The 26,845-nt window shown below is 41.3% G+C and overlaps 1 protein-coding gene across 1 annotated transcript in view; it reads left to right on the top strand.

Annotated features, from left to right (window-relative positions):
* The first annotated feature begins 3,150 nt into the window (after positions 1 to 3,150).
* The window catches only part of lpcat3 (lysophosphatidylcholine acyltransferase 3), a 45,018-nt gene continuing 21,323 nt past the window's right edge, over positions 3,151 to 26,845 (top strand). Inside the window, exons 1-6 of the mRNA XM_034174477.1 lie at positions 3,151 to 3,437; positions 10,486 to 10,593; positions 13,226 to 13,332; positions 16,466 to 16,572; positions 22,078 to 22,114; positions 22,511 to 22,689. Of these exons, the coding sequence (XP_034030368.1) occupies positions 3,353 to 3,437; positions 10,486 to 10,593; positions 13,226 to 13,332; positions 16,466 to 16,572; positions 22,078 to 22,114; positions 22,511 to 22,689 (623 nt within the window). The 5' untranslated portion in view covers positions 3,151 to 3,352. The remainder of the gene's footprint in view (positions 3,438 to 10,485; positions 10,594 to 13,225; positions 13,333 to 16,465; positions 16,573 to 22,077; positions 22,115 to 22,510; positions 22,690 to 26,845) is intronic.

Genomic DNA, 26,845 nt, shown 5'->3' with positions numbered 1-26,845 from the left:
ACAGGCAAGGATGTTATTCTACGTGTGGACAAGAAGCTATTCTCCAGGCTACTCATTATAGGTCAAAGTAGAAAAACAGACCTGAGAGAAATCCTGTCCTACTCCTTGGGAACAGTTTCATATCCTTTAGTCAGTACTGATGGTTCTCTTGCAAAAACAGATAAATCAGCTCTTATTGACTTATTAGAGACCAAAGGTGGAGACTGCTTGGTTGACAAAGTTCTGGCAGATGGAACTATTCTCTTCGATGGCATGGCGGTCATTCAAGCCATATGGTCCACAGCAAATACCTTTGGAGAGCTCGCTGAGACCATACTACAGTACATAGTCAAGCTTGCTCTGTATCACAAATGTTCATGGATAGACTTTGTGATTGATCAGTATCCAGAGATGAGCATTAAAAAAATCCAGTCATGAAGAGCTGTTGGAGGTACACAACAGATGCAAATTTATGGAGGAGATCAGAAGACAGCAACACAATGGAAGAAGTCAAACAAAGCAGCACTGGCAGATGCTGTGGTGCACAGCGAGATGGCGATCTTACTGTTGTGGGCAACAACTTGAGCTTATACATTGCTTGTGAAGAAAAGTGTCACTGTGTGACTGGAAGAGAGGGTTTACAGACTATTAATGCTGTTGAAGATGTAACATGTGATCATACACCAGGATGTTTTTACATGCATAATATGCTGCACAAGAACATCATGCTGTGGTTATTAAGAGCCCTGATACTGATGTTGCAGTCATTGCTTTAAGTTTGGAGAAAGATCTACCATGTAGGTTGTACTTTCACACAGGAGTTGCCAACAGAACAAGTATCATTGACTTAGCCAAGGTGACCTCAGCTCTTGGCACCTGTGTGTTGTGTTCAGCACTTATTGGGATTCATACCTTCTCAGGCTGAAACTCCACAAATGCCTTTCATGGCAACTTGGGGCAGGGGTTACAAATCTGGGTAGAAGTTTTAACATGGAGCAGTCCACATTTGAAGTACTTTGCAAATATGTGTGCCACCTGTATGGCCAGTCATCTGCTGAAAATGTGAACGATGCAAGATACAAAGCATTCTCCATGGCATCTTCAGCTTTGCCAGAACTATCTATGCCTCCAACATGTTATGCTCTACACCAACACTGCAAAAGGGCAAACTACCAAGTAGCAATAACGAGACATTGTCTGAAAGGTATTATATGTGCTCCACCGAGGATGGGGAGTTAACAGTGACCTGGATATTTGTGTTTTTGCATTTGCAAAGTTTTTACTTTCACTTTGATACTCTGTGTGCTTCTTACCCTGTGTGCTGGTATACAATGCTGCTGGAACCTCAATTTCCCTGAGGGAGTCTTCCCAAGGGATCAGTAAAGTTCTGTGTAATCTAATCTAAAAAGGCAAGCAGCATTTTTAGCATTATCTACAATTTGTGACAGCAAATTTGTGGATATGAACTTCACCTCCAAGTGTTGCTGCATGTATAACAGATTCTAAAATTCTATATACAGTAAAACTCTCCAAAACCGTCATCATATAAACCGGATATTTGCACTCACTGGATAAAAGCAAAAGTCCCAATGCTTTTGTATGGTTTTCCATATCATAAACACCGTATATACCAGATTTTGTATAATGGATTTTCGCACACATCAGACAGACAGTCCCTCCTCATCGTAATGTATTCCCATTATGCATATACCGGACAGAGCAGTCTGGACATGTACGAAATGAAGTTCACCACTGACACTCACTGATTCGAGCAAAGTATTTCCTGATGAAAGACCAGCTGTTTATTCTTTTAAAACCGTGCTCAGACCCGGCACCTAATAAGGCAGGGTGTAATTCAAGGCTACTTGTTGTCTGCACTGCATATCCCTCGGTGTGGTGAACTGATCCACTTTAGATCAGAGCCCTCTGCGGGGCTGCGAACCTGCGCACCTGCTAAATGACGATACCGCAAAAGGCTGTGATTTGTCACTTTTACATTTTCACTCCTTCCTCTCCCGTCATATTATCACTTTTCGCTAAGGCTTATAGTTAGGGCTGGATCAGGTGACCCTGGACCATCCCTTGGTTATGCTGCTTTAGACGTAGACTGTGGGGGGGTTCCCATGATGCACTGTTTCTTCTCTTTTTGCTCTGTATGCATCACTCTGCATTTAATCATTAGTGATCGATCTCTGCTCCCCTCCACAGCATGTCTTTTTCCTGGTTCTTTCCCTCAGCCCCAACCAGTCTCAGCAGAAGCCTGCCCCTCCCTGAGCCTGGTTCTGCTGGAGGTTTCTTCCTGTTAAAAGGGAGTTTTTCCTTCCCACTGTAGCCAAGTGCTTGCTCACAGGGGGTTGTTTTGACCGTTGGGGTTTTTCATAATTATTGTATGGCCTTGCCTTGCAATATAAAGCGCCTTGGGGCAACTGTTTGTTGTGATTTGGCGCTATATAAAAAAAAGTTGATTGATTGATTGATATTATAAAGGTTTTTGCAGTGAGCATGCTGATTACATTTTGATCATGGATCAAATACGTTTGGCAGAAAAGTCCACAAATATGACCAACTTTACAACACAATGTTGGAAAAAGATGCTCAAATGACCCGCAATTCATGGAGGAAATAGTACGTACCACCGTAATGATTGGGTTGAAGGTTGATGATTGTACAAAGACGAGGAGCTCATTGAGGGACAAATTAATCCAGAAAAAGCCACGGTTCCTGCTGTAAATTGCATAAAGACATGACAGAGAACTTTAAAGGGGTGACACGCATGTCAATGTCATTACATAGCCACAGAGTTATAGAGTTGAAGCAAAAATCAGGCTTTAGAATTTTAAGGTACCACTCCACAGTGGACTTACAAAAATGAGTGACTCGACCAAATGTAACCTTTTTAATGCACATAATGTCCGGCACTTATTTAAGGCAAGCGTTGATTTTTTTAAGACAAAGTTTGACCCGGCCATTAAATGAGGCAGGTCCCAATTCGAGGTTAGGCTTTTAATTGAACCTAATTGGTGCTGGGGATTCCCATAGATCCTTCAAAGCAACTTGTCTCTGTAAGATGTTGTTCCTCAACACGTCGCATGGGGGAGGACTTGCTTCGCTTTATGTTCGTTTAAACGCACGTTTGTGCACTTTGCCATTTTATCCAGTTGTGCCATCGGCTGCGTTGCCTCACCTGTCGGGTCAGACCACAGGTCTAACGTCCAGTTTGTTAAAAATTAACAACAGAGAAGTATAGCAAAGAGGAACGGATAGGAGGATGGTGAAAGAGCGTAAAGGAGGCCTTTAAAAAGGAGGTGCCATTTGTGATCGAATGTCTGCCGTGAGCCAGTGAGCAACAGTCAACGGTTCCGCCCACAAGAAGATGGCGGCTCCCTTGCTGGAGACACTGTCCGAGTCTTTAGGTTCCCCCGGAGCGGCGGTTCGGCTCATTTTGTCTCTTTTAATAGGTAAGTTTCGCTCCGTGGATCGTCGGTGTTTTAGCGGAAGCGACGCGGACTGTGGCGGTGACAGTTGGCCGGACCGAGCTGTGTTGTGACCGTTATAACGGACTAACTGACAGCACAAAGCCGTCTGCAAAACAATACAGCCGTTTGTACAAGATAACTTTGGCTGAAGAGATTTAATTTTTTTTAAGTGTCTGGATAAATCAGCTTATCGGGCTAACCCATTTCCAAAAAGCTTTGCAGTAAATGTCAGTTTCATGTGAAAGCTGTCCACCTGTAGGAAGCTATTTGTTTCCTGGTGTGTGTGTGTGTGTGTGCGTGTGACCCGTATGAATCTGAGCCCCTTTTCACTGAACTGGCTTCACTTTCAAGACGTGTACTGTTGATTATCCACACAGCAGATCCGCGGGTGAAATGTTTGAATGTTTTGTATTTTTGTGTTGTAATTAACCTTCAGTTTGCAGGCTGTTGGACAGAGTAGGGGAGGGTGTCCTCCATGCTGTCCTCTGAACTTTGTCTTGACACATGGACGCATCTGTGATATGATCACTGAGGAAATACTTTAGCTGCACAAATGACTTATCTCAGTCTGTAGTGTTTCTAATCTAAGTTGCACAACACTGCACTCATCTATAGAAACAGTGTTGCTGTACACACAAACTCATAAATACAAGGAACTGATTCCGTAACAGTGAAACCATCATTTTATTTATATATATATATATATATATATATATATATATATATATAATATATAAAAATACAATAACATGCTTTTGGAGGGTGGTATGCATTTTCAAGAGGCCCGACATCCACGCCCAGTCCACGCATACATAAAAAGTTGGCTGGCCTGGCGCGCGTGCTGCTCTCCAAATTCGGCAGTGCGCCCTCATCAAGCTGGCTGCTTTAGTTGCTGTCATTGTCGTACTATCCATGAGAAAATCATCCGGAATATCCATATTGGGTCCAAAACACACTTCTGGCCTTTTCATCTTTTCCTCTACGGACAGTTCTTGGGCTGCGCGCGCTATGACGTCATTTGTTTACGCACAGCGGGCAGGTATAGCCAGATTGCGTCGATGTAAATCTACGATACCGGCCTAGCAATGCCCGGGTAAAGTGATAATAATAATACAATAACATGCTTTTGGAGGGTGGTATGCATTTTCAGAGGCCCGACGTTCATGCCCAGTCGCCCAAAATGACAGATATTTGCCCTCGTCTAACTTGGGCGAATATTTGTCATTTGAACTAGGCCTCAGTTATTATTTCTGTTACAACTGGTGGCATTTGAAAGTGCTGCATTCTGGTGATGGCATTTCACAACACCTTATATAAAATTCAGTCGGTCTGGTGGTGGTATTATTATGTGGTATTGATCTGGTGATGGTCTTTTTAAAAATTTTAGCTCCCAATTTTCTATAGGAATACCAACGTCCTATGGGCACTGCACTAGTGATAATAATAATAATAATATATAGGGTTAGGGTTAGTGGAAAGCATTGCTTTCTGTAGCTGTACATTGATTATCAGCTACTGAAAGCAACACGGCTATGGAGTCTCACCCTACAAACACGTTTTTGTCAGTGTCCATGCCCTATTTATACACTGTGGTTATATTTCCAATAGAGCTGGAAGTACTAATTCTCATGAGAAAATTATTCTACATTTAATGGTGCCCAACTAGTTGGTCAGTCACAGACTACCTTGGACTGTAAATTAATGTTCAAGTCTCAGCAGTGAAACTCTTATTGTCTTTATTCAAGAAATAAAGCTACAAAATTATAAGGAGAAAACATGAAATTAGCAGAAATAATGAACCTCGTTCAATAACTACTTCTGCAAATAGATTTGTTCATAACTGGATTGCACAAGGGATTTAAGGGAACTGTCTTGTTTTGACTTTTTGTAGATATGACCAAATTTTACATGTGGTCCAGACCTGTCATAAGAGTCATGTAATATAGTCTGCTATTGTCCAAAGCGGTTTTAGACTACAACTTACATAAATAAGATTTCAGAATTATGTTGACAGCATCCTGCTTAAAATTTTAACGGTCATGTTGCACAGAATTCAGAACAACCCAGAGTTTGGCTGTTAGAGGTCATGTAATGATATATGTGTATTAATTTGTACACTGCTCTGAAAAGACTGTAGGCAAATGTCAGTCAAAACAAGCAGCTACGGAGACTCACGAAAACAAAGTACTCATGTTTCCGACAGCGCTTACGTCACTCTGGGCAAACATTCCAGCCCCCCATAGAATGGAATATAGACAAACTGCTGCTAACATTAAGAACAGAGCCTCAGATTAATTGCAGAATTTACATTAACCCCCTACCACCAGCCTCATTTTGGCTTGTCAGTATCTCACAAATAAAAAGTGAAATTTCCCATCAGTTGGATATACAGGCTTAGAAGGGTTTAAGTGTGACGCTGTTATGATGATTATTTTTTAAATTGACAACTGTTCAATGCAGTCACAGTAAAAGTAGCAGCCAGCTCTCTGCTGTGAGAAGATGTACTGCGTGTGCACGCCCATTAGTCATGAACGCAACCTGTTAAAAACAGTCTCTGTTAGACGCACAGCTTTGTACACGCTCCTAAGTGTCGTCATCGATGTAACACTGAAAAATCTAAGAAGTACATCTGTGTGATCAGGCAACCTGTAAAAACTTCAGAGTTCCGCATGCACATTCACGCGGCAGCTATAACATGATTAAAACAGCGTCCTGCTCCAGTACAAATGGCAGACTCTACACACATCGAGAGCCACAATCTGACACCATCTCAGCAAAATAAAAATAAAACCTGCCAGCTCCACTGAGGAGAACAAAGTACAAAAGGAAGAAAACTGAACAGGGCACTCACCCACTTGTAGAATGATTTCCACAGGATTAAATATGTAATATCCAGGTCCACGCCATCAGAGGTCATCATGCGCAATCACCACCTGGATCATGAAATAATGTCCTGCAGGCCACATCGTCAAAGGGGTACCAGCTAACACAGTTGCGTGCACATGGACAGATGTTTTACTACCCTGTAGCCCACCTCTGTGTGTGTGGGTTGACCATGCATGCATGTGGCTCACGGCCACCAGCATGAGACGTTTTCCCATTATTGTCCTGATTTGGAGGGAGGGAAAAAGGATAATCCCATCTGCCGCAGACAGGTGTTCCAGCCCAGTGACCATGAGCCGTGGCTGCTGGACTCCCTCAGCCACTTCCAGAAGCACCATCTCTCTCCTATCATCTCCGCTATTTTGGTGTGCTCCCACGCCAGCTTCATTGTCAGACCCTCACGATTCTCACACGTAAGATAGAAAGTCCATTATCTCATTATTCCAACTTTTTCAAATGTAAGAAATGCAGCTGCATCTTCAGGCAGTCTGTAAAAAAACAGCGTTGTGGTAGAGTTTTAGACACATGTACACACAGCCAGGTTGAACAGAGCATCGTGGAGACTTTCCATGTGCGCATTCACGGCTGCAATTATAACGGGGTTAAAATAGCATCCTGCTCCACACAGACTCGGCACACATCTGTATCCAAAATCTGACAGATTCTCTCAAAAAAAATTAGAAGAGTTTTGGGGTGAAGTGTGTGTGGTGTCCTCTCTGTACGGATGACCTGGGTGGCGAGTAGTGCTTGTGCACAATTGTGAGCTGGCAGAACGTCCTGAAGTGCTTGAAAATAACGTATTCCTGACTTTTTCCAAGCGTCTGCTCGTCGGTCCACTGATCTGACTGAAACCTGAGTCATCACTTTTGTATGACTAGTTTCATGATCTGATGTTGTAGCGTTCCTTTCACTCTCTCTGTTCACTGTTGTGCTGTTTCCCCATTTGCTCAGACTGAAGTTGCCCACCAAAAAATGCAGAGTGAAACGTTTTCTGGAAATACACCTGCTGACCTGCTGAGCGAGAGGGTTTAAGAATCACCTTTATTGTCATTGCACAGCAATCAGCACAACGAAATTTGCTAATAAAAAATACAATTAAATAATTAAATAAAATTTGCAATAAAGTACATTTGCAACCGTGTGACCGCATGCACACTTAGACTTACAATCACGAATACTTTGCAATATTATTAATTTATATTCTTTTTTCAATGCAATTGTATAACTGTACAAAATCAATATGAGCATGTCAAACTTACAGCATGTGTTCTTTTGTCTATCTCTGGGAGGGAAACTTGTTCTTGACCCTCCCCCATTTGCCATCGTTAATCGTCATGATATGGTTGGACATTTTTTGTTTAAAGCCATTTTGAATTCTTTCAAGGATTTGATGTGGTATTGGTTACAGTGTTGAGTTTGAGACTAGAGGATCCTCTGGTCAGATCCCCGTCAGACCGGAAAAAAACACCAAGTCTCCTTGGGCAAGGTCCTTAATCCAAAAATTGTGTGTGTGTGTGTGTGTAAATGGTGAATGAGTGCAAACTTGTAAAGCATTTTGAGCTTCTGATTCAGATAGAAAAGCACTACGCAGCCATATCCCATTTATTTTTTTTCATCAGTCATTGTAGAACTTTCAGGTGACATGTCATGGACAGCGCACCATTATTTTTACCCATTACCCGGCTTTAGTGGGTCTCTTAATTCCACTGTTTATACTGTCGGAAATTACAGAGTTTCTGCTGTGGAACGCCTACGCTTCGTGTCGCGGCAAAAGCCCAGCTGACGCGATGATCTGCCAGGAGCACGCATTGCTCCTGCTTATCGTCAAGCTGCCATGGTCAAACTTCAACCCAGTACAACTTTCGGCACTGTGACGTAGCTTTGCGCTGTTCAATAGAACCGAAGCATCAGGCCAAAACATGGAAGACTACAGTGCAGAAATGTGTCACAGAAGTCCTAATTTATATGTTTCTTTTTGTAAAGAAAATCCTTACAAATATTTTTCCATCCATCCATCCATTTTCTTCCGCTTTATCCGGAGTCGGGTCGCGGGGGCAACAGCTCAAGCAAAGCCGCCCAGACCTCCCGATCCACACACACCTCCCCCAGCTCCTCCGGGGGAACCCCAAGGCGTTCCCAAGCCAGCTGAGAGATGTAGTCCCTCCAGCGTGTCCTGTGTCTTCCCCAGGGCCTCCTCCCAATGGGACATGCCCGGAACACCTCTCCAGCGAGGCGTCCAGGGGGCATCTGGAAGAGATGCCCGAGCCACCTCAACTGACTCCTTTCAATGTGGAGGAGCAGCGGCTCGACTCCGAGCTCCTCCCGAGTGACCGAGCTCCTCACCCTATCTCTAAGGGAGCACCCAGCCACCGTGCGGAGGAAACTCATCTCGGCCGCTTGTACTCTCGATCTCGTTCTTTCGGTCATGAGCCAAATCTCATGACCATAGGTGAGGATCAGAACGTAGATCGATCGGTAAATCGAGAGCTTTGCCCCCCTACTCAGCTCTCTCTTCACCACGACAGTCCGATACAGCGACCGCGTCACTGCAGACCCTGCACCGATCCGTCTCTTGATCTCACGCTCCGTCCGTCCCTCACTCGTGAACAAGACCCCGAGATACTTAAACTTCTCCACTTGAGGCAAGGACACTCCACCGACCTGAAGAGGGCAAAGCACCTTTTTCCGGTTGAGAACCATGGCCTCGGATTTGGAGGTGCTGATCTTCATCCCGGACGCTTCACACTTGGCTGCGAACCACCCCAGTGCACGCTGAAGGTCCTGATTTGACGAAGCCAACAGAACCACATCGTCCGCAAACAGCAGAGACGAGATTCTGTGGTTCCCAAACCAGACCCCTCTACACCCTGGCTGTGCCTAGAAATTCTGTCCATAAAAATAATGAACAGAACCGGTAAAAAAAACGGTAAAAAAAAAAAAAAAAAAAATATATATATATATATATATAAAAATCCTTGAAATCTTTCAGCATGTGTTGCTCCAAAACCTGGATGTACCTTTCAGTATTGATGGTACCATCACAGATGTGTAAGTTGCCCATGCCATGAGCACTAACACACCCCCATACCATCACAGATGCTGGCTTCTGAACTTGAGAGTGCAGGCAGAGTGGAGTGGGTGGAGAAAGTTGGCAGGAGTGATTTATGATAGACGAATATCTGCAAGAGTGAAGGGGAAAGTTTTCAAGACAGTAGTGAGACCAGCTATGTTGTACGGCTTATGCCCTGTTTACACCGGACTGAGACCTATGTAAGACATACAAGATCATGACATTTTGTCAACTCTGACAAGTCTTGGCTGGTCTATATTGTGATCAGTTATTTGTGTTTACACCAAGCTTGCGTTGCGACTGAATTGCACAAGTGAAAAATATGCTAATATCTGCGACCATTGATGCAACCCCATGCAGAGTCATTTGAGAGTCTATTACGACCCATAGGATCAAGTTGAGACGTGAGAGTTTATCAAGACTGATTATGAGACCCATGTATCTGTTAGCTGGTCGCACAAATTGTGCGAGTGTTTTAAACAGTTCAGTACGCTCATGCACCTGTTGGAGAGTGATGGCGACCAAGAGGGAAGAAGCAGTAGGAATGTCCTGGTCTGATTTCAAAAATTCAGATTCTGTTTTTAAGTCATTAGATTTGGCTTTATTAAAAATTAGTCTCACACCAATCTGTCTGGTTCATTTCAGAAGTGACGTGATGGTAATGACTCTATTCAGTGATTTCTAACTCACCAGTGGTGCATTCCACAAGTGCATCAAAAGCATATCTGCATTCCGCTTCACTTCAAACAGGCACCAAGCCTATTTTTTGAGAGATGCTGCTTCACTCCATGTAGACTTTTGTTTATCCTGTTGTCTTCATCTTCTATTATCTTCTTTTCCTCTTCTTCCCTTTAATTTATTGGCTGTGCCACTAGCTGGACTGCTGTGATGACTCGTTATCATCCTTCTTAAGATGCCAGGTTTTCAGTATGTGTTTGAAAAAGAGGGTGGTTGGTGATTGCTCTTGCCACAAGGAGCATCCACCTCAAGGTTGAGGCCCTTTTGCCTGATATGAATTTATGTACAGTGGCTCCACTAATGCTTTTATCAGTGTATTTGTCTCCTTTTCCCCTGCAGGATATCCTTGTGCTTTGGTGTACCGGCAGGTTTTTTTCCACTCTTCTCCCACAGTTGTTAACTTGTTCCACACCTTTTCTGGTCTGGCTCTAGCTGCATTCAATTTTGGTGAGTTGAACATCAGGAAAGAAGATCTCTGTCTGTCTCTTGCTCTCGCTCTCTCTCTGTACAGTGCATCCAGAAAGTATTCACAGTGCTGCACTTTTTCCTTTTTTTTTTTTTTTTTTTGTTACAGCCTTATTCCAAAATGGATGAAATTCACCCCCCCCCCCCCTCCCCCAGTTCTACACATAGTATCCCTTAATGACAATGTGAAAAAAGGTGTTTAGGTTTTTACAAATTTGTTAAAAATAAAAAAAATAAGAAATCACATGTACGTAAGTATTCGCAGCCTTTGCCATGAAGCTCAAAATTGAGCTCAGGTGCATCCTGTTTCCACTGATCATCCTTGACGTTTCTACAGCTTAATTGGAGTCCACCTGGGGTAAATTCTGTTCATTGGGCATTACTTGGAAAGACACACACCTGTCTACATCTCGAAGTATTCACAGCGCTTCACTTTTTCCACCTTTTGTTATATTACCGCCTTATTCCAAAATGGAATAAATTAATTTTATTTCACAACACCCCATAATGACAACATGAAAAAAGTTATTTTTTAATAACTTTTCAGAACACTGCCGCCAGACTTCTGACACGTAGCAGAAGGTCTGAACATATCACACCCATTTTGGCATCTTTGCACTGGCACCCTGTCTCTGTGAGAGCAGATTTTAAGGTTTTGCTATTGACTTATAGGGTTGTTCATGGACTGGCGCCATCTTATCTGGCTGATCTGGTGGAACTCTACATGCCAGCCCAGGCTTTGCGGTCGCAGGATGCGGGACTTGTCTGTGTTCCCAGGGTGAAGAAGAAGTCAGCAGGTCAAAGAGCCTTTTCGTATCGTACACCCACCCTGTGGAACTATCTTCCTGCGACTGTGAGGCAGTCTGAGTCTGTGGACATTTTTAAGTCAAGACTCAAAACCTATTTTATTCTCTTTCTTATGGATAGTTTTTATTTTTATTTGTTTTATTCTTTTACTTCTGTTTTTATTTATGTATTTGAATTTTTTTAAAATTCATTTTTAATTATTTATTCAATTTTATGTTGACTTGTTTTATATAAGGCGCCTTGAGACGGCTTTTGCTGTGATTTGGCGCATTATAAGATAATTAAATTAAATTTTTGCAAATTTATTAAGAGTAAAAAACTAAAATCAAATGTACATAAATAAGTATTCACACCCTTTGCTCAGTACTTTGTTGATGCCCTTTTTTCAGCAATTACAGCCTCAGGTCTTCTTGAATATGATGCCACAAGGTTGGTGCCCCTATCTTTGGGCAGTTTTGTCCATTCCTCTTTGCAGCACCTCTCAAGCTCCATCAGGTTGGATGGGGAGCATCGGTGCACAGCCATTATCAGATCTCTCCAGAGATGTTCAGTCGGATTCAGGTCTGGGCTCTGGCTGGGCCCCTCAAGGACATTCACAGAGTTGTTTTGAAGCCACTCCTTTGATATCTTGGCTGTGTTCTCAGGGTCATTGTCCTGCTGAAAGGTGAACCGTCACCCAAGCCTGAGGTCAAGAGCGCTCTGGAACAGGTTTTCATCCAGGATGTCTCTGTACATTACTGTATTCATCTTTCCCTCAATTCTGACTAGTTTCCCAGTTCCTGCCACCAAAAAACATCCTCGCAGCATGATGCCTGCTTCCTCCAAACATGACACCTGGCATTCACACCAGAGAGTCCAATCTTCGTCTCTTCAGACCAGAGTATTTTGTTTCTCATGATCTGAGAGTCCTTCAGGTGCCTTTTGATAAACTCCAGGTGGGCTGCCATGTGCCTGTCTGGCCATTGTACCATTCAGGCCTGATCGGTGGATTGGTGCAAAGATAGTCCCCACAGCATGATGCTGCCACAACCACATGCAGGCCAATTGTCTGCATTAATGCAAGGCACAGTTTGTCCTTTTATTTTAGCACAGATGCCCTTCATATTGAATATAAAAATGAAGGAGGGGGAAAAAATGCCATTTTTCCATGACAGTGCAGTTAATGAGAAGGTATTAACACACTGCTTGTTTCTCATCATTGTACAGCAGAAACAATGATAGAGATGGAGAAACTGACTTTAGCTCACTCTCAAATGCATGCCTGTGAATTGTTACGTATTATTTAGTTTTTGTGAGGAAATGAATACTGCATTCTGACTGAACTGCAGAAATGCTGCAGTTGATGAAAATCTGACCTTTTGAAGACATCCACAGAAAAGTACATTTCTAATTTGCCACCAAGATGTCCAGCAGTAAGAGGTTCAACTGTGTACATGATGAATGGATTGTATTGATATGTGGATGAGTGGTACACTCGAGTTAGCACAAACTAACCTTCACCCACCCCCCCCACCCCCCTTTTTTTTCTGTATTCTTTTCTGTTTTATGGCTGCACTTGGATTTTACAGCAGGTCTGTTGCTTTCTTTTTCTCCCTGTGGATAACCTTTTCTTTCATTCCTCTTGGAAGCTCACATCACAGTATATGTATGCGATGTCTTTGTGTTGTCATTCTTTCTCACTCTCTGCCAATACTGAATTTTGTTTGGGGGGGGGGGGGTGATGCTGTTGTCATGTTCAGTCCTGCAGGTTGTGCTTGACTGCACTCACCATCATCTTCATCCACCCTATGTCCATCTTTCTTCCCAGGCTCTCAGCTCTGTCACTCAGCAGTATGCATCCTTGTCCAATTCCTGATACTGAGGCTCATGGGAAGGACGGTATCAACTGTCCTGAGCAGCTTTATTTTTCAAATGGTGAGGTTTCCCGGTGTTTTTATCTTTCTTCCTCCACCCATCCATGGTCATCTTTTCCTTTACATGTCTTGCTAACAGTAATACTGATTATTCCATCTGTTTATAAACTTTCTCTTTAACGAAAGGTGGACAATCTTATTGATTAGCCACATGCTTCTTGTAGTTCTGTCATAGCCTTTATGTTGCATGCACTTGCATTTAATTGTCAAGCTTTGCACAATACTGCAATTCAGTTTTTTTTTTTGTTTGTTTGTTTTTTTTAAGAAACAGAAATACAATCCTGGTCAAAATTGCTGTCATCCCTGAGTTTCAAATACATTATTCAGAAGATAAGAAATTAATGCAAATGAACAAATTTTTCAACCCAATATTAAAAAAAGCCTTTTTGTATGAAATTTTAAAAATAGACATGAAACACAGTTATTGGCACCCATTATTCATTCATTTTCTATACCCACTTCCTCTTAAGGGTCATGGGGGCTGGAGCCTATAATAGCAGTCGCCCTGGACAGGATCCCAGTCCATCACAGGGCCACATATAGAGAAACAAACACTGGCACCCATTAATGTATTTAAATTTGTTCTTCAAAAAAGACACCTGTGCTTAATTGTCTGTGTTTGCGTGACTTGAATTAACAATAATAATAATAATAATGACTTGGATTTATAGAGGGCTTTTAAAGACACCCAGAGCACTTTAAAAGTTGCATTATTCATTCACTCACACATTGGTGATGGTAAGCTACTAGTGTAGTCACAGCTGCCCTGGGGCAAACCGATGGAGGCGTGGCTGCCATTTTGCTCCTACAGCCCCTCAGACCACCACCTCATTCATACACATTGTCTTGCCCAAGGACACAATGGCACTTTGCAGATTTTTGACTGGTTGAGAGCCAGATTCAAACTGCCAACCCTTCAGTCATAAGACGGCTTGCTCTACCAACTGAGCTATTGCCGCCCCAATAAACAAATGAGTGTTTGTTGGCGGAGACAAACAAGTCTGCAAAAAGCTGCTAGATTAGCCTGTCTTTTTGGATTAATGTTGTATAGACCAATGGAACCAAAGTAGAGCTTTTTGGGAATGGAGTGCATCAGTGTTTTGCACTGTGACATAACAGGTGAAGTTCTTGGATCTTTCAGCAACACAGTGACCTGAAATTCCCATTACAGCCTTGGAGAGGTCTGAAATCTGCCATTGTAAAATGACTCTTAAGAGCTTGAATGTGTGACACTGGAAGAGTGGAAGAAGATAAGAATGTGCAAGATTCTTCAGTCTACAGTGCATCCATAAAGTGTTCACAGGGCTGCACTTTTTCCACATTTTTTATGTTTGCTGCCTTATTCCAGAATGGATTTAATATTATTTTTTCCCCTCAAATGCTACACTAATACCCCATAATGACAATGTGAAGGGTTTTTTTTTTTTTTTTTAGATTGTTGCAAATTTTATAAAAATAAAGCAAAATAAGAAGTACATAGGATTCACAGCCTTTGCCATGAAGCTCAACATTGAGCTCAGGTTCATCCTGTTTCCACTGATCATCCTTGAGCTGTTTCTACAGCTTAATTGGAGTCCACCCAGGGTAAATTCAGTTGGTTGGACATGATTTGGAAAGGCACACTCCTGTCTACATATAAGGTCCTACAGTTGACAGTGCATGTCGGAGCACAAACCAAGCATGAAGTCAAAGGAATTGTCTGTACACCTCTGAGACAGGATTGTCTCAAAGCACAAATCTGAGGAAGGGTACAGAAACATTTCTACTGTTTGAAGGTCCCAATGATGAAAGAAGGTCAGATCCATGAGGACTCTTCCTCGAGCTGGCCAACCGTCTATATCGAGCAATCGGAGGAGAAGGGCCTTAGTCAGGGAGGTGGCCAAGAACCCGATGGTCACTCTGTCAGAGCTCCAGCATTCCTCTGTGGAGAGAGGAGAGAGGAGAACCTTCCAGAAGGACAACCATCTCTGCACCAATCAGACCTGTATGGTAGAGTGGCCAGACGGAAACTACTCCTTAGTAAAAGGCACATGACAGCTCTGTGAATGGGATGTTTTTTCTACAACAGGAACTGGGAGACTAGTCAGGATTGAAGAAAAGATGAATGCAACAATGTACAGAGGCATCCTGGATGAAAACCTGCTCCAGAGTGCTCTTGACCTCCGACTGGGGCGATGGTGAATGTCCATCAACTCTGAATGTCCTTGAGTGGTCCAGTCAGAGCCCAGACCTGAATCCGATTGAACATCTCTGGAGGGATCTGAAAATGGCTGTGCACCAACACTCTCCATCCAACCTGATGGAGCTTGTGCTGTAAATAGGAATGAGCAAAACTGCCCAGAGATAGGTGCACCAAGCTTGTGGGATCATATTCAAGAAGACTTGAGGCTGTAATTGCTGCCACAGGTACGGCAACAAAGTATTGAGCAAAGATTGTGAATACTTACGTACATGTGATTTCTTAGTTTTTATTTTTAATAAATTTGCAAAAAAAAAAACTTGTTATTACGGGGTGTTGTGAGTAGAATTTTGAGGGGAATGAATTTATTTACTCCATTTTTAAATAAGGCTGTAACATAACAAAATGTAGAAAAAGTGAAGCGCTGTGAATACTGTAAATTGCAACAAGAAATGATTAGGCTGTTATTGTTCCCGAAGCCAACCAGTGAATGCCAGTAACTATCCAGTATGCTTCTTTGTTGTTGTGGTGTGTGTGTGTGTGTGTGTGTGTGTGTGTGTGTGTGTGTGTGTGTATGTGTGTGTGTGTGTGTGTGTGTGTGTGTGTGTGTGTGTGTGTGTTTTTTTTTTTTTGCTGTAATATTTCACTATTATGCATGTTTTGTGCCCCCCCCCCCCCCCCCCCCCCAAAAAAAATATTCACGAAGTTTGGACATTTTATAAAATGTTCTGACTATACAAAAGTGTTGAATTTGCATTTATTTCTAAATACTTTGAATTTTTTTGCTTATGTGAAAATCCAAATATATTTGGAGGGTTTTTTTGTGTGTGTTTTGTTTGCACCTCTCTATCACACATCTAACATAAGTGCCTGGAGATATTTGATAATAAGGAGGTATGCTTATACCAAATGTCTCTGTCAAATCTTCTGTTCCCTTTTCTTTCTGTGTCTTTAGGGATACCTGCTGGCAGGGTATTACTGCACAGCGACAGAGGAGTATGACATCAAATGGACTATGCCTCATTGTGTCCTTACACTCAAACTTATTGGTAAGTCGATTTGGTTCACTTTGCACTTTTCTGCTTATCAATATTTATAATGAACCACACCGACGCATCTTTGGAACTTTGTTGCTGTCTTGCATTTTGCAGCCTGTTGCATGTCCTATCTGGCTTTGGGAAAATATTTGTCAACAATTCTTGAGTCTTACAAGCTTGAAAGTCCCTATTCTTGAGTATATTTGGGGACAAAGATTTCATCTATTATTTTATTAGCTATTCTGGACTATTCTAAAGATTGTTTATGCAATGAATTAACTCATTTCTTCTGGATTCTCCCATTTTTGCTCAGATTGACATACCACCCCTGGCAAAAATTATGGAATCACCGGCCTCGGAGGATGTTCATTCAGTTGTTTAATTTTGTAGAAAAAAAGCTGATCACATACATAACACAAAACTAAAGTCATTTCAAATGGCAACTTTCTGGCTTTAAGAAACACTATAAGAAATCAGGAAAAAAAATTGTGGCAGTCAGTAACGGTTACTTTTTTAGACCAAGCAGAGGGAAAAAAATATGGACTCACTCAATTCTGAGGAATAAATTATGGAATCACCCTGTAAATTTATAGTAGTAAAAAATAGTTTAGGTGTTAATGATGGCTTTCGTTTAGCTTTTCTGTATGTAAATCCAATTTCCTTTAGGCGGTTTCTTACAGTTCGGTCACAGACGTTGACTCCAGTTTCCTCCCATTTGTTCCTCATTTGTTTTGTTGTGCATTTTTGATTTTTGAGACGTATTGCTTTAAGTTTTCTGTCTTGACACTTTGCTGTCTTCCTTGGTATACCAGTATATTTGCCTTTAACAACCTCCCATGTGTTTGTATTTGGCCAGAGTTTAGACACAGCTGACTGTGAACAACCAACATCTTTGCAACATTGCGTGATATTTACCCTCTTTTAAGAGTTTGATAATCCTCTCCTTTGTTCAATTGACATCTCTCGTGTTAGAGCCATGATTCATGTCAGTCCACTTGGTGCAACAGCTCTCCAAGGTGTGATCACTCCTTTTTAGATGCAGACTAACGAGCAGATCTGATTTGATGCAGGTGTTAGTTTTGGGGATGAAAATTTACAGGGTGATTCCATAATTTTTTCCTCAGAATTGGGTGAGTCCATATTTTTTTTTCCCTCTGCTTGGTCTAAAAAAGTAACTGTTACTGACTGCCACAATTTTTTTTTCTTGATTTCTTACAGTGTTTCTTAAAGCCAGAAAGTTGCCATTTGAAATGACTTTAGTTTTGTGTCATGTCTGTGATCTTTCTTTTTCCTACAAAATTAAACAACTGAATGAACATCCTCCGAGGCCGGTGATTCCATAATTATTGCCAGGGGTTGTATAATTTTATAGTGGTTGCACTTTTGGATGAAAGTCCAGAGGTAGAAGGAGCATGGGGTGTGGGTGGCTTTGATGGGAGGCAAGCTTTCTAATCAGTTGCATAACACTGAATACCAGTTAAGTCTGGTTTAGTGCAACAGATAAGAGAATATTTAGAGGGGAATCCTGCAAATGGTGATAAAAGCATCACATTCGTTAGAAATACTCCTCAGACAATCCTCTTTTGAAAAAAAAACAAAAAACGATTGGCCACTTGAATTTTCAATCGGTGGTCAGGTTGGGGTCAGTTGAAGAATTACACAGAGGTCAAAATTAAAAGATGCTCCAATCATATTGAAAAATATTCCACATTATTTGCCTGATCATAAAGATTCCAAAAAGGTATAGTTTGGACTAACTGTGACTGAATTTGATGGCATTACAGGATAAAAACAGCAAGAATGGTGACAAAGGTCAATTTCATTTTGTACAGGGTCAAAAGTTAAAGTTGCTCCAATTTTGGTAAAAAGTGATGCAAATTATTAGTTGAGTGAATATGGTTTTAAAAAGGAATAGTTTGCATCATGTATTATGCTTAGTTATCATGTTACAGGGTAGCATATGTCACATGTCATAGAATCCAATAGACGTAGACCTTGTTTGACCTTTATTTTGGAGACGAAGCATTCAACACTGTCAACACTATTCCATTTATTAATCCTATTAGCTCAACCAGTAATTTGCACCACTTTTTATCAAAATTGGAGCAACTTTAACTTTTGACCCCGTACAAAATGACACTAACCTTTGTCACCATTCTTGCTGTTTTTATCCCGTAACTCCATAGAATTCAGTCACAGATAGTCCAAACTATACCTTTTTGGAATGTTTATGATCAGGCAAATAATGTGGAATATTTTTCAATATAATTGGAGCATCTTTTAATTTTGACCTCTGTGTAATTCTTCAATTGACCCCTACCTGACCACCGATTGAAAAGTCAAGTGGCCAATCCTTTTTTTTTTTTCTTTCAAAAGAGGAGTCTCTACGGAGTATATCTGCCAAATTTGATGCTTTTTTGCATGATTGTTTCAGTTTATCTGCTGCACTAGGTTTGCTGAAGAATATGTTTATAAAATTATTTTAGATTTATTTAGGTCGTTATCTGATAGAAATCATGTTGTGGGTAGCATACAGTGAGGAAAATAAGTATTTGAACACCCTGCGATTTTGCAAGTTCTCCCACTTAGAAATCATGGAGGGGTCTAAAATTTTCTTCTTAGGTGCATGTCCACTGTGAGAAACATAATCTAAAAAAAAAAAAAAATCCGGAAATCACATTGTATGTTTTTGTTTTTTTTTTTTAAGAATTTATTTGCATGTTACTGCTGCAAATAAGTATTTGAACACCTACCAACCAGCAAGAATTCTGGCTCTCACAGACCTGTAATTTTTCTTTAAGAAGCCCTCTTATTCTGCACTCTTTACCTGTATTAATTGCACCTGTTTGAACTTGACACCTGTTCACACACTCAGTCAATCACCTCCAACCTGTCCACCATAGCCAAGAGCAAAGAGCTGTCTTAGGACACCAGGGACAAACTGTAGACCTGCACAAGCTGGGATGGACTACAGGACAACAGGCAAGCAGCTTGGTAGAAGACAACAACTGTTATGATTATTTATTAGAAAGTGGAAGAAACACAAGGTGACTGTCAATCTCCCTTGGTCTGGGATGCCATGCAAGATCTCACTTTGTGAGGTAAGGATGATTCTGAGAAAGCTCAGAACTACACAGGAGGACCTGGTCAATGACCTGAAGAGAGCTGGGACCACAGTCACAAAGATTACATTAGTAATGGCCCAGTCACGCGGCATTAATGAAGGGTGACAAAGCCCTGACGAAACAAGAAATCTGGACTTTCGTTGACTGTCATTGGCAACGTTTAACCTTCGCGCAGCTCGTTCCTGCAGCTGGCACTACGTTCAGGATTTTTAAACTGTTGAAAAATTTGAACTAAGGACAACAAAAACCTCAATTCGTCTGTTGTTTCGTTTTGCTGTCGTTCTTGATGTGTTTTAATCGTGTGTGTAGTTTTTGTACCGTTATTGTTTAATTTGACTTCGTTGGAGCAGCGAGTGTTTTCACACAGTGCAGAAGCTGGTTTGTGAGCGCTGAGGCTGCTGCTGCTTCATGTTCCGTTGGAAATTACAGGGCAACCTCAGCCTGTTTGCTTGGATTTTTTAATTTATTTATCTGTGTGGGGGTCAGTTTCAGTGGGCTCAGGCACCTTACATAGGCCAGAATTAATCTTTTTTGTGGATATATTTAATTATTTTGCCACAAGCAACTGTTGAATTTGAAACAACAAAGTTGTGTAATTTATATAACAATATGAGTGTAGGAATGATAATCCAGTCCTTCTGTACATGTGGCAACAGGTAGATGAATCAAAATGATGATATAAAGAGCTGTTCTGGATCCACCAGCTGGATCAGTGATCAGCTGGTGGAAATAACCGCACGTGTGTGTCAGTGTGCGCGTTCACACGCACTGATTAATTTACTGCTCTGATATATTCAATCATCTTTACACTTATATTTATTCTCCCTTTTGACAGTTTTCTGTTATAAATCAATATATATGGCTTAGAACATAATGCAATGATACAGCAGTGACCACGGCACACTTTTTTTTAATTGGAGGAGGACGGAGCACGTAGCGTGTCGACAGACAGTGTGGATTCTGATGATGATGGAGACGATCCCTCTTTTGTCCTTGACGAGGAACCAGAGCAGGTGGTCCACTGACGTGCACACAGATCTCCACAGCTTCTGTTTGCAGTTTCTCCAGGACTCAGACGCTATGAGCTCACGTCCCAGCGCCAAGTCCTGGAACTCAGAGATGCAGACACACAGCCGCTCAGCTGTGGCTCCAGGCGCGTTTCATTAAAGCATCGAGATCGTGAGCTTCGGTTTTGTAAGTTCATCGTTCGTCCTTTTGCGCTCTTGCTTCGCAGGACTGTTCGGTGATAAAAGCTCTTTCGTCCACCTTTTCTCAACGAATAGTGACTTTTTTACTTTTTCCCTTCGTTCAGGAATCGTCGTGTGCCGTGTGACTGGGCCATAACACATGATGCTGTCATGGTTTAAAATCCTGCAGGGCAGCAAGGTCCCCCCTGCTCAAGCCAACACATGTCCAGGCCCATTTGGAAGGTCACCAGTGACCATCTGGATGATCCAGAGGAGGCATGGGAGAAGGTCATGTGGTCAGATGAGACCAGAATAGAGCTTTTTGGAATCAACTCCACGTACCATGTTTAGAGGATGAGAACAACCCCAGAAAACCATCCCACCGTGAAGCCTGGGGGTGGAAACATCATACTCTGGGTGCTCTTCTGCAAAGGGGACAGGACGACTGCACCTCAGGTAAGAGCATTGAAGATGGGTCATGGCTGGGTTTTCCAGCATGACAATGACCCCAAACACGCAGCCAGGGCAACTAAGGAGGGGCTCCGTAAGAAAGCATTTCAAGGTCTGGAGTGGCCTAGCCAGTCTCCACACCTGACTCAAAGAAAATCTTGGAGGGAGCTGAAACTCCAAACATGAAAGATTTGGAGAAGATCTGTATGGAGGAGTGGATCAAATCCCTGCTGCAGTGTGTGCAAACCTGGTGAAAAACTACAGGAAATGTTTGACCTCTGTAATTGCAAACAAAGGCTACTGTACCAAATATTAACATTGAGTTTCACAGGTGTTCAAATACTTATTTGCAGCAGTAGCATACAAATAAATTATTTAAAAAAATCATACATTGTGATTTCTGGGATTTTTTTTTTAGATTATGTCTCTCACAGGGACATGCACCTAAGATGAAAATTTCAGACCCCTCCATGAATTTCTAAGTGGGAGAACTTGCAAAAATCGCAGGGTGTTCAAATACTTATTTTCCTCACTGTATATGGTCAGCTCAGCTACAACAAGGTTTGTTTTCCGCCAGTGGCACAGAGAAATATTGAGATGTGCTTAGAAACGTCTCAGACCAAAGCTTGCAGCATTGGTAATTCATATTTCCACTGTCGTTCACAATGCCTTAAGGTGTTCACTCTAAATACCACAGCAGCCATAGTTTCTGATTCTAATGTTGTTGTGTGTTTGGTTTTTTTTTGTTTTTTTTTTGTTTTTTTGCAGGTTTATCATTGATTACTATGATGGTGGGAAGGAACAAGTGAGTTTTTAATCTATCTTGTTTACAAGCACTTTGGAATTGCACGGTGGTTTGTTTGTTTTTTTCATTCTTTTTTAATTGCAGTACTCTCTTATGGTTAGTTTAACATTTGTAAACCTGAAAGACCTGATCTTGTTGGGCAGGTAACTCTCTCCGGAAAATAAATACAAATGCTTGTTCTTGAGCAGATGGAAATAACCCATCTTCCAACCAGAAGTTAAATACTGCTTAACTTCTCTTTAGTGCAATAATATTGGAGTTGCTCAAGATGGCTTGGTCACAAGATTCTTCCTGATTACATGTGGGCCTTATCACACCTTGTTTGCTCCCCTCAGACCTTATTTCTTCTTTCTGTTCTGTCTTATTCTTCTTTATCATCTTATCCTTTCATCCCAGCCTCAACTGAGTTTAGAGCAGAAGAAAGCAGCCCTGCTGTCTACACCCTCTTTGTTGGAGGTGTACGGGTTTTCCTATTTCTATGGAGGTTTTCTTGTAGGGCCCCAATTTACATTGCGTAGCTACCAGATGCTGGTGTTGGGAGAGCTCACTGACTGCCCTGGAAAGCCACCCAACAGGTAAAGGTACAACTAAGAATGTGAAAGGAGTAATGATTGAGAACTCACTTCTAGTATGCCGTATTTTCTGGAGTATAAATTGCACATATACAACCCCTGGCAAAAATTATGGAATCACCGGCCTCGGAGGATGTTCATTCAGTTGTTTAATTTTGTAGAAAAAAGCAGATCACAGACATGACACAAAACTAAAGTCATTTCAAATGGCAACTTTCTGGCTTTAAGAAACAAGAAAAAAAATTGTGGCAGTCAGTAACGGTTACTTTTTTAGACCAAGCAGAGGGGAAAAAAATATGGACTCACTCAATTCTGAGGAATAAATTATGGAATCACCCTGTAAATTTTCATCCCCAAAACTAACACCTGCATCAAATCAGATCTGCTCATTAGTCTGCATCTAAAAAGGAGTGATCACACCTTAGAGAGCTGTTGCACCAAGTGGACTGACATGAATCATGGCTCCAACATGAGAGATGTCAATTGAAACAAAGGAGAGGATTATCAAACTCTTAAAAGAGGGTAAATCATCACGCAATGTTGCAAAAGATGTTGGTTGTTCACAGTCAGCTGTGTCTAAACTCTGGACCAAATACAAACAACATGGGAAGGTTGTTAAAGGCAAACATACTGGTAGACCAAGGAAGACATCAAAGCGTCAAGACAGAAAACTTAAAGCAATATGTCTCAAAATCGAAAATGCACAACAAAACAAATGAGGAACGAATGGGAGGAAACTGGAGTCAACGTCTGTGACCAACTGTAAGAAACCACGTAAAGAAAATGGATTTACATACAGAAAAGCTAAATGAAAGCCATCATTAACACCTAAACAGAAAAAACAAGGTTTACAATGGGTTAAGGAAAAGCAATCATGGACTGTGGATGACTGGATGAAAGTCATATTCAGTGATGAATCTCGAATCTGCATTGGGCAAGGTGATGATGCTGGAACTTTTGTTTGGTGGCATTGATGATATGGGGCCTGCATGTCAGGTAAAGGCACTGGGGCGATGGCTGCATTACATCATCAATAAATGCACAAGTTTATGTTGATATTTTGGACACTTTTCTTATCCCATCAATTGAAAGGATGTTTGGGGATGATGAAATCATTTTTCAAGATGATAATGCATCTTGCCATAGAGCAAAAACTGTGAAAACATTCCTTGCAAAAAGACACATAGGGTCAATGTCATGACCTGCAAATAGTCCGGCTCTTAATCCAATTGAACATCTTGGTGGAAGTTGAAGAAAATGGTCCAATGACAAAGGCTCCAACCTGCAAAGCTGATCTGGCAACAGCAATCAGAGAAAGTTGGCGCCAGATTGATGACGAGTACTGTTTGTCACTCATTCAGTCCCTGCCTCAGACTGCAAGCTGTTATAAAAGCCAGAGGTGGTGCAACAAAATACTAGTGATGTGTTGGAGCGTTCTTTTGTTTTTCATGATTCCATAATTTTTTCCTCAGAATTGAGTGATTCCATTTTTTTTTTTCCTTCTGCTTGGTCTAAAAAAGTAACCACACAATTTTTTTTTCCTAATTTCTTATAGTGTTTCTTAAGCCAGAAAGTTGCCATTTGAAATGACTTTAGTTTTGTGTCATGTCTGTGATCAGCTTTTTTTCTACAAAATTAAACAACTGAATGAACATCCTCCGAGGCCGATGATTCCATAATTTTTGCCAGGGGTTGTATACTGAAAATTCACAAGTTTATTATTAATAATGGTAAGTATAATGACTGTATAGAAATTTCCCAAGAATCAAGCATTAAACAAATAACCTCCAGTAGTAAAAGAATAAATGTAATATAAAATACACGGCAGTAATATAAAATACACTACATCAATGCACAAAAATCCCAAATTAAAGAACTCATAACAGAAAAAGGTGCAACTTTTACTCTGGTGTGACTTACATACAGTTGTGCTCATAAGTTTACATACCCTGGCAGATTTTTTATTTTAAAATTTTTTATTTATTTATTTTTTGGCCATTTTTCAGAGAATATGAATAACACAAAAACTTTTTTTTCTCACTCATGATTAGTGGTTGTGTGAAACCATTCATTGTCAAACAACTGTGTTTACTCTTTTTAAATCATAATGATAACAGAAATTACTCAAATGACCCTGATTAAAAGTTTACATACCCCAGTTCTTAATACTGTGTACTGCCCCCTTTAACATCAGCGACAGCTTGGAGTCTTTTGTGGTAGCTGTGGATGAGGATGATCTTTATGTTCTCTGATGGTAAAGCTGCCCATTCTTCTTGGCAAAAAGCCTCCAATTCCTGTAAATTCCTGGGCTGTCTTGCATGAATTGCACTACTGAGATCTCCCAGAGTGGCTCAATGATATTGAGGTCAGGAGACTGAGATGGCCACTCCAGAATCTTCACTTTATTCTGCTGTTGCCAGACAGATTGACTTGGCCTTGTGTTTTGGATCCTTGTCATGATGGAAGTATGTCCCATGTGCAGCTTTCGGGCTCATGAGTGCAAATTTTCTTCCAGTATTTTCTGATAACATGCTACATTCATCCTGCCATCAATTTTGACCAAGTTCCCTGTGCCTTTGTAGCTAACTCAATCATCTTCAACCGCTTACTCCATTTAAGGACTGCGGGGGGCTGGAGCCTATCCCAGCAGTCAGAGTGTGAGGCAGAGTACACCCTGGACAGGACTCCAGTCTGTCGCAGGGCCACACATAGACAAATAAACACATTCACATTTGCACGCACACCTACGGACAATTTAAAATATCCAATCCACCTAACCTGCGTGTCTTTGGATGTGGAAAGAAGCCGGAGCACCCGGATAGAACTCACGCAAACACGGGGAGTACACGCAAACTCCACACAGAAAGGCCACAGGTGGGAGTCGAACCCATGGCCTTCTCGCTGTGAGTCAACAGTCCTAACCACTAAGCCAGCGTGCTGCCCCATTTGTAGCTCAGACATCTCAAAACATCAGTGATCCACCTCTGTGTTTCACAGTAGGAATGTACCTTTCATCATAGGCTTTGTTGATTCCTCTCCAAATACAACGTTTATGGTTGTGGCCAAATAGTTCAGTTTTGGTCTTATCTCTCCAAATGACTTTGTTCTTTGTGCTGTTTGGCATATTGTAAACAGGATACTTTGTGGCATTTGGATAGTAATGGCTTTCTTCTGGCAACTCGACCATCCGGCCCATTTTTCTTCAAGTGCCTCCCTATTTTGCATCTTGAAACAGCCACTCCACTTTGTTTCAGAGAGACCTGTATTTCAGCTGAAGTTATTTGTGGGTTTTTCTTTGCATCATGAACAATTTTTCTGGCAGTTGTTGCTGAAATTTCTCTTGGCTTACCTGACCGTGGTTTGGTTTCCCTCATTTTCCACTTTTTGATTCAAGTGTGAACACTGCTGATTGGCATTCTTAGGTCCTTGGATATCTTTTTATATCCCATTCCTGTTTTATACAGTTCAATTACCTTTTCACACAGATTATTTTGCTTTCCCCATGACTCAATAACCTGAAACAGCACTGGATGAAAGATGCAAGAGTCTGTCAGGAGCCCAGAAACTCACTGACCACACACACGGATTACAAGCAAACAACTCACAGGTCAGTATGGTTACCTTTAGTAGCCATTCAAACCTGTTTGTGTCAACTTGTGTGCATGTTATCAGTCCAAAATCACCAGGGTATGTTAACTTTTGATCAGAGTCATTTGGTTAGTTTCTGTTGTCATTATGATTTACAAAGAGTAAATACAGTTTTTTGACAATAAATGGCAACCACAACCACTAACCATAAGTTTTGTATTATCATTCATATTCTCTGAAAAATGGCCAAAAAATCTGCCAGGGTATTTAAACTTATGAGCACAACTGAATGTGTTTTTTTTTTTTCCTTCTTCTTCAAGGGGCATCTTTTGCAATTTATACTTTGGACAATACAGTAAATTTTAGGGCACTCATTTTGAACCTAATCCTCAGCCAGCATCCAAAATTCACCATCATGCAGCATTACAGAATCTACACTTTCATTAATTCATTCATATATATATATATATATGTGTGTGTGTGTGTGTGTGTGTGTGTGTGTGTGTGTGAAACTGTTGCGTTATCTGTGTGTTGTTTCTGCTGCACAACTGTTCAGGGATATTTCCAACAT

The sequence above is a fragment of the Thalassophryne amazonica genome, chromosome 7, assembly GCF_902500255.1.
Source record: "Thalassophryne amazonica chromosome 7, fThaAma1.1, whole genome shotgun sequence".
Classification (NCBI taxonomy): domain Eukaryota; kingdom Metazoa; phylum Chordata; class Actinopteri; order Batrachoidiformes; family Batrachoididae; genus Thalassophryne; species Thalassophryne amazonica.
The sequence above is the reverse complement of the archived record's forward strand: the minus strand, read 5'-3'. Positions and strand labels throughout refer to the sequence as shown.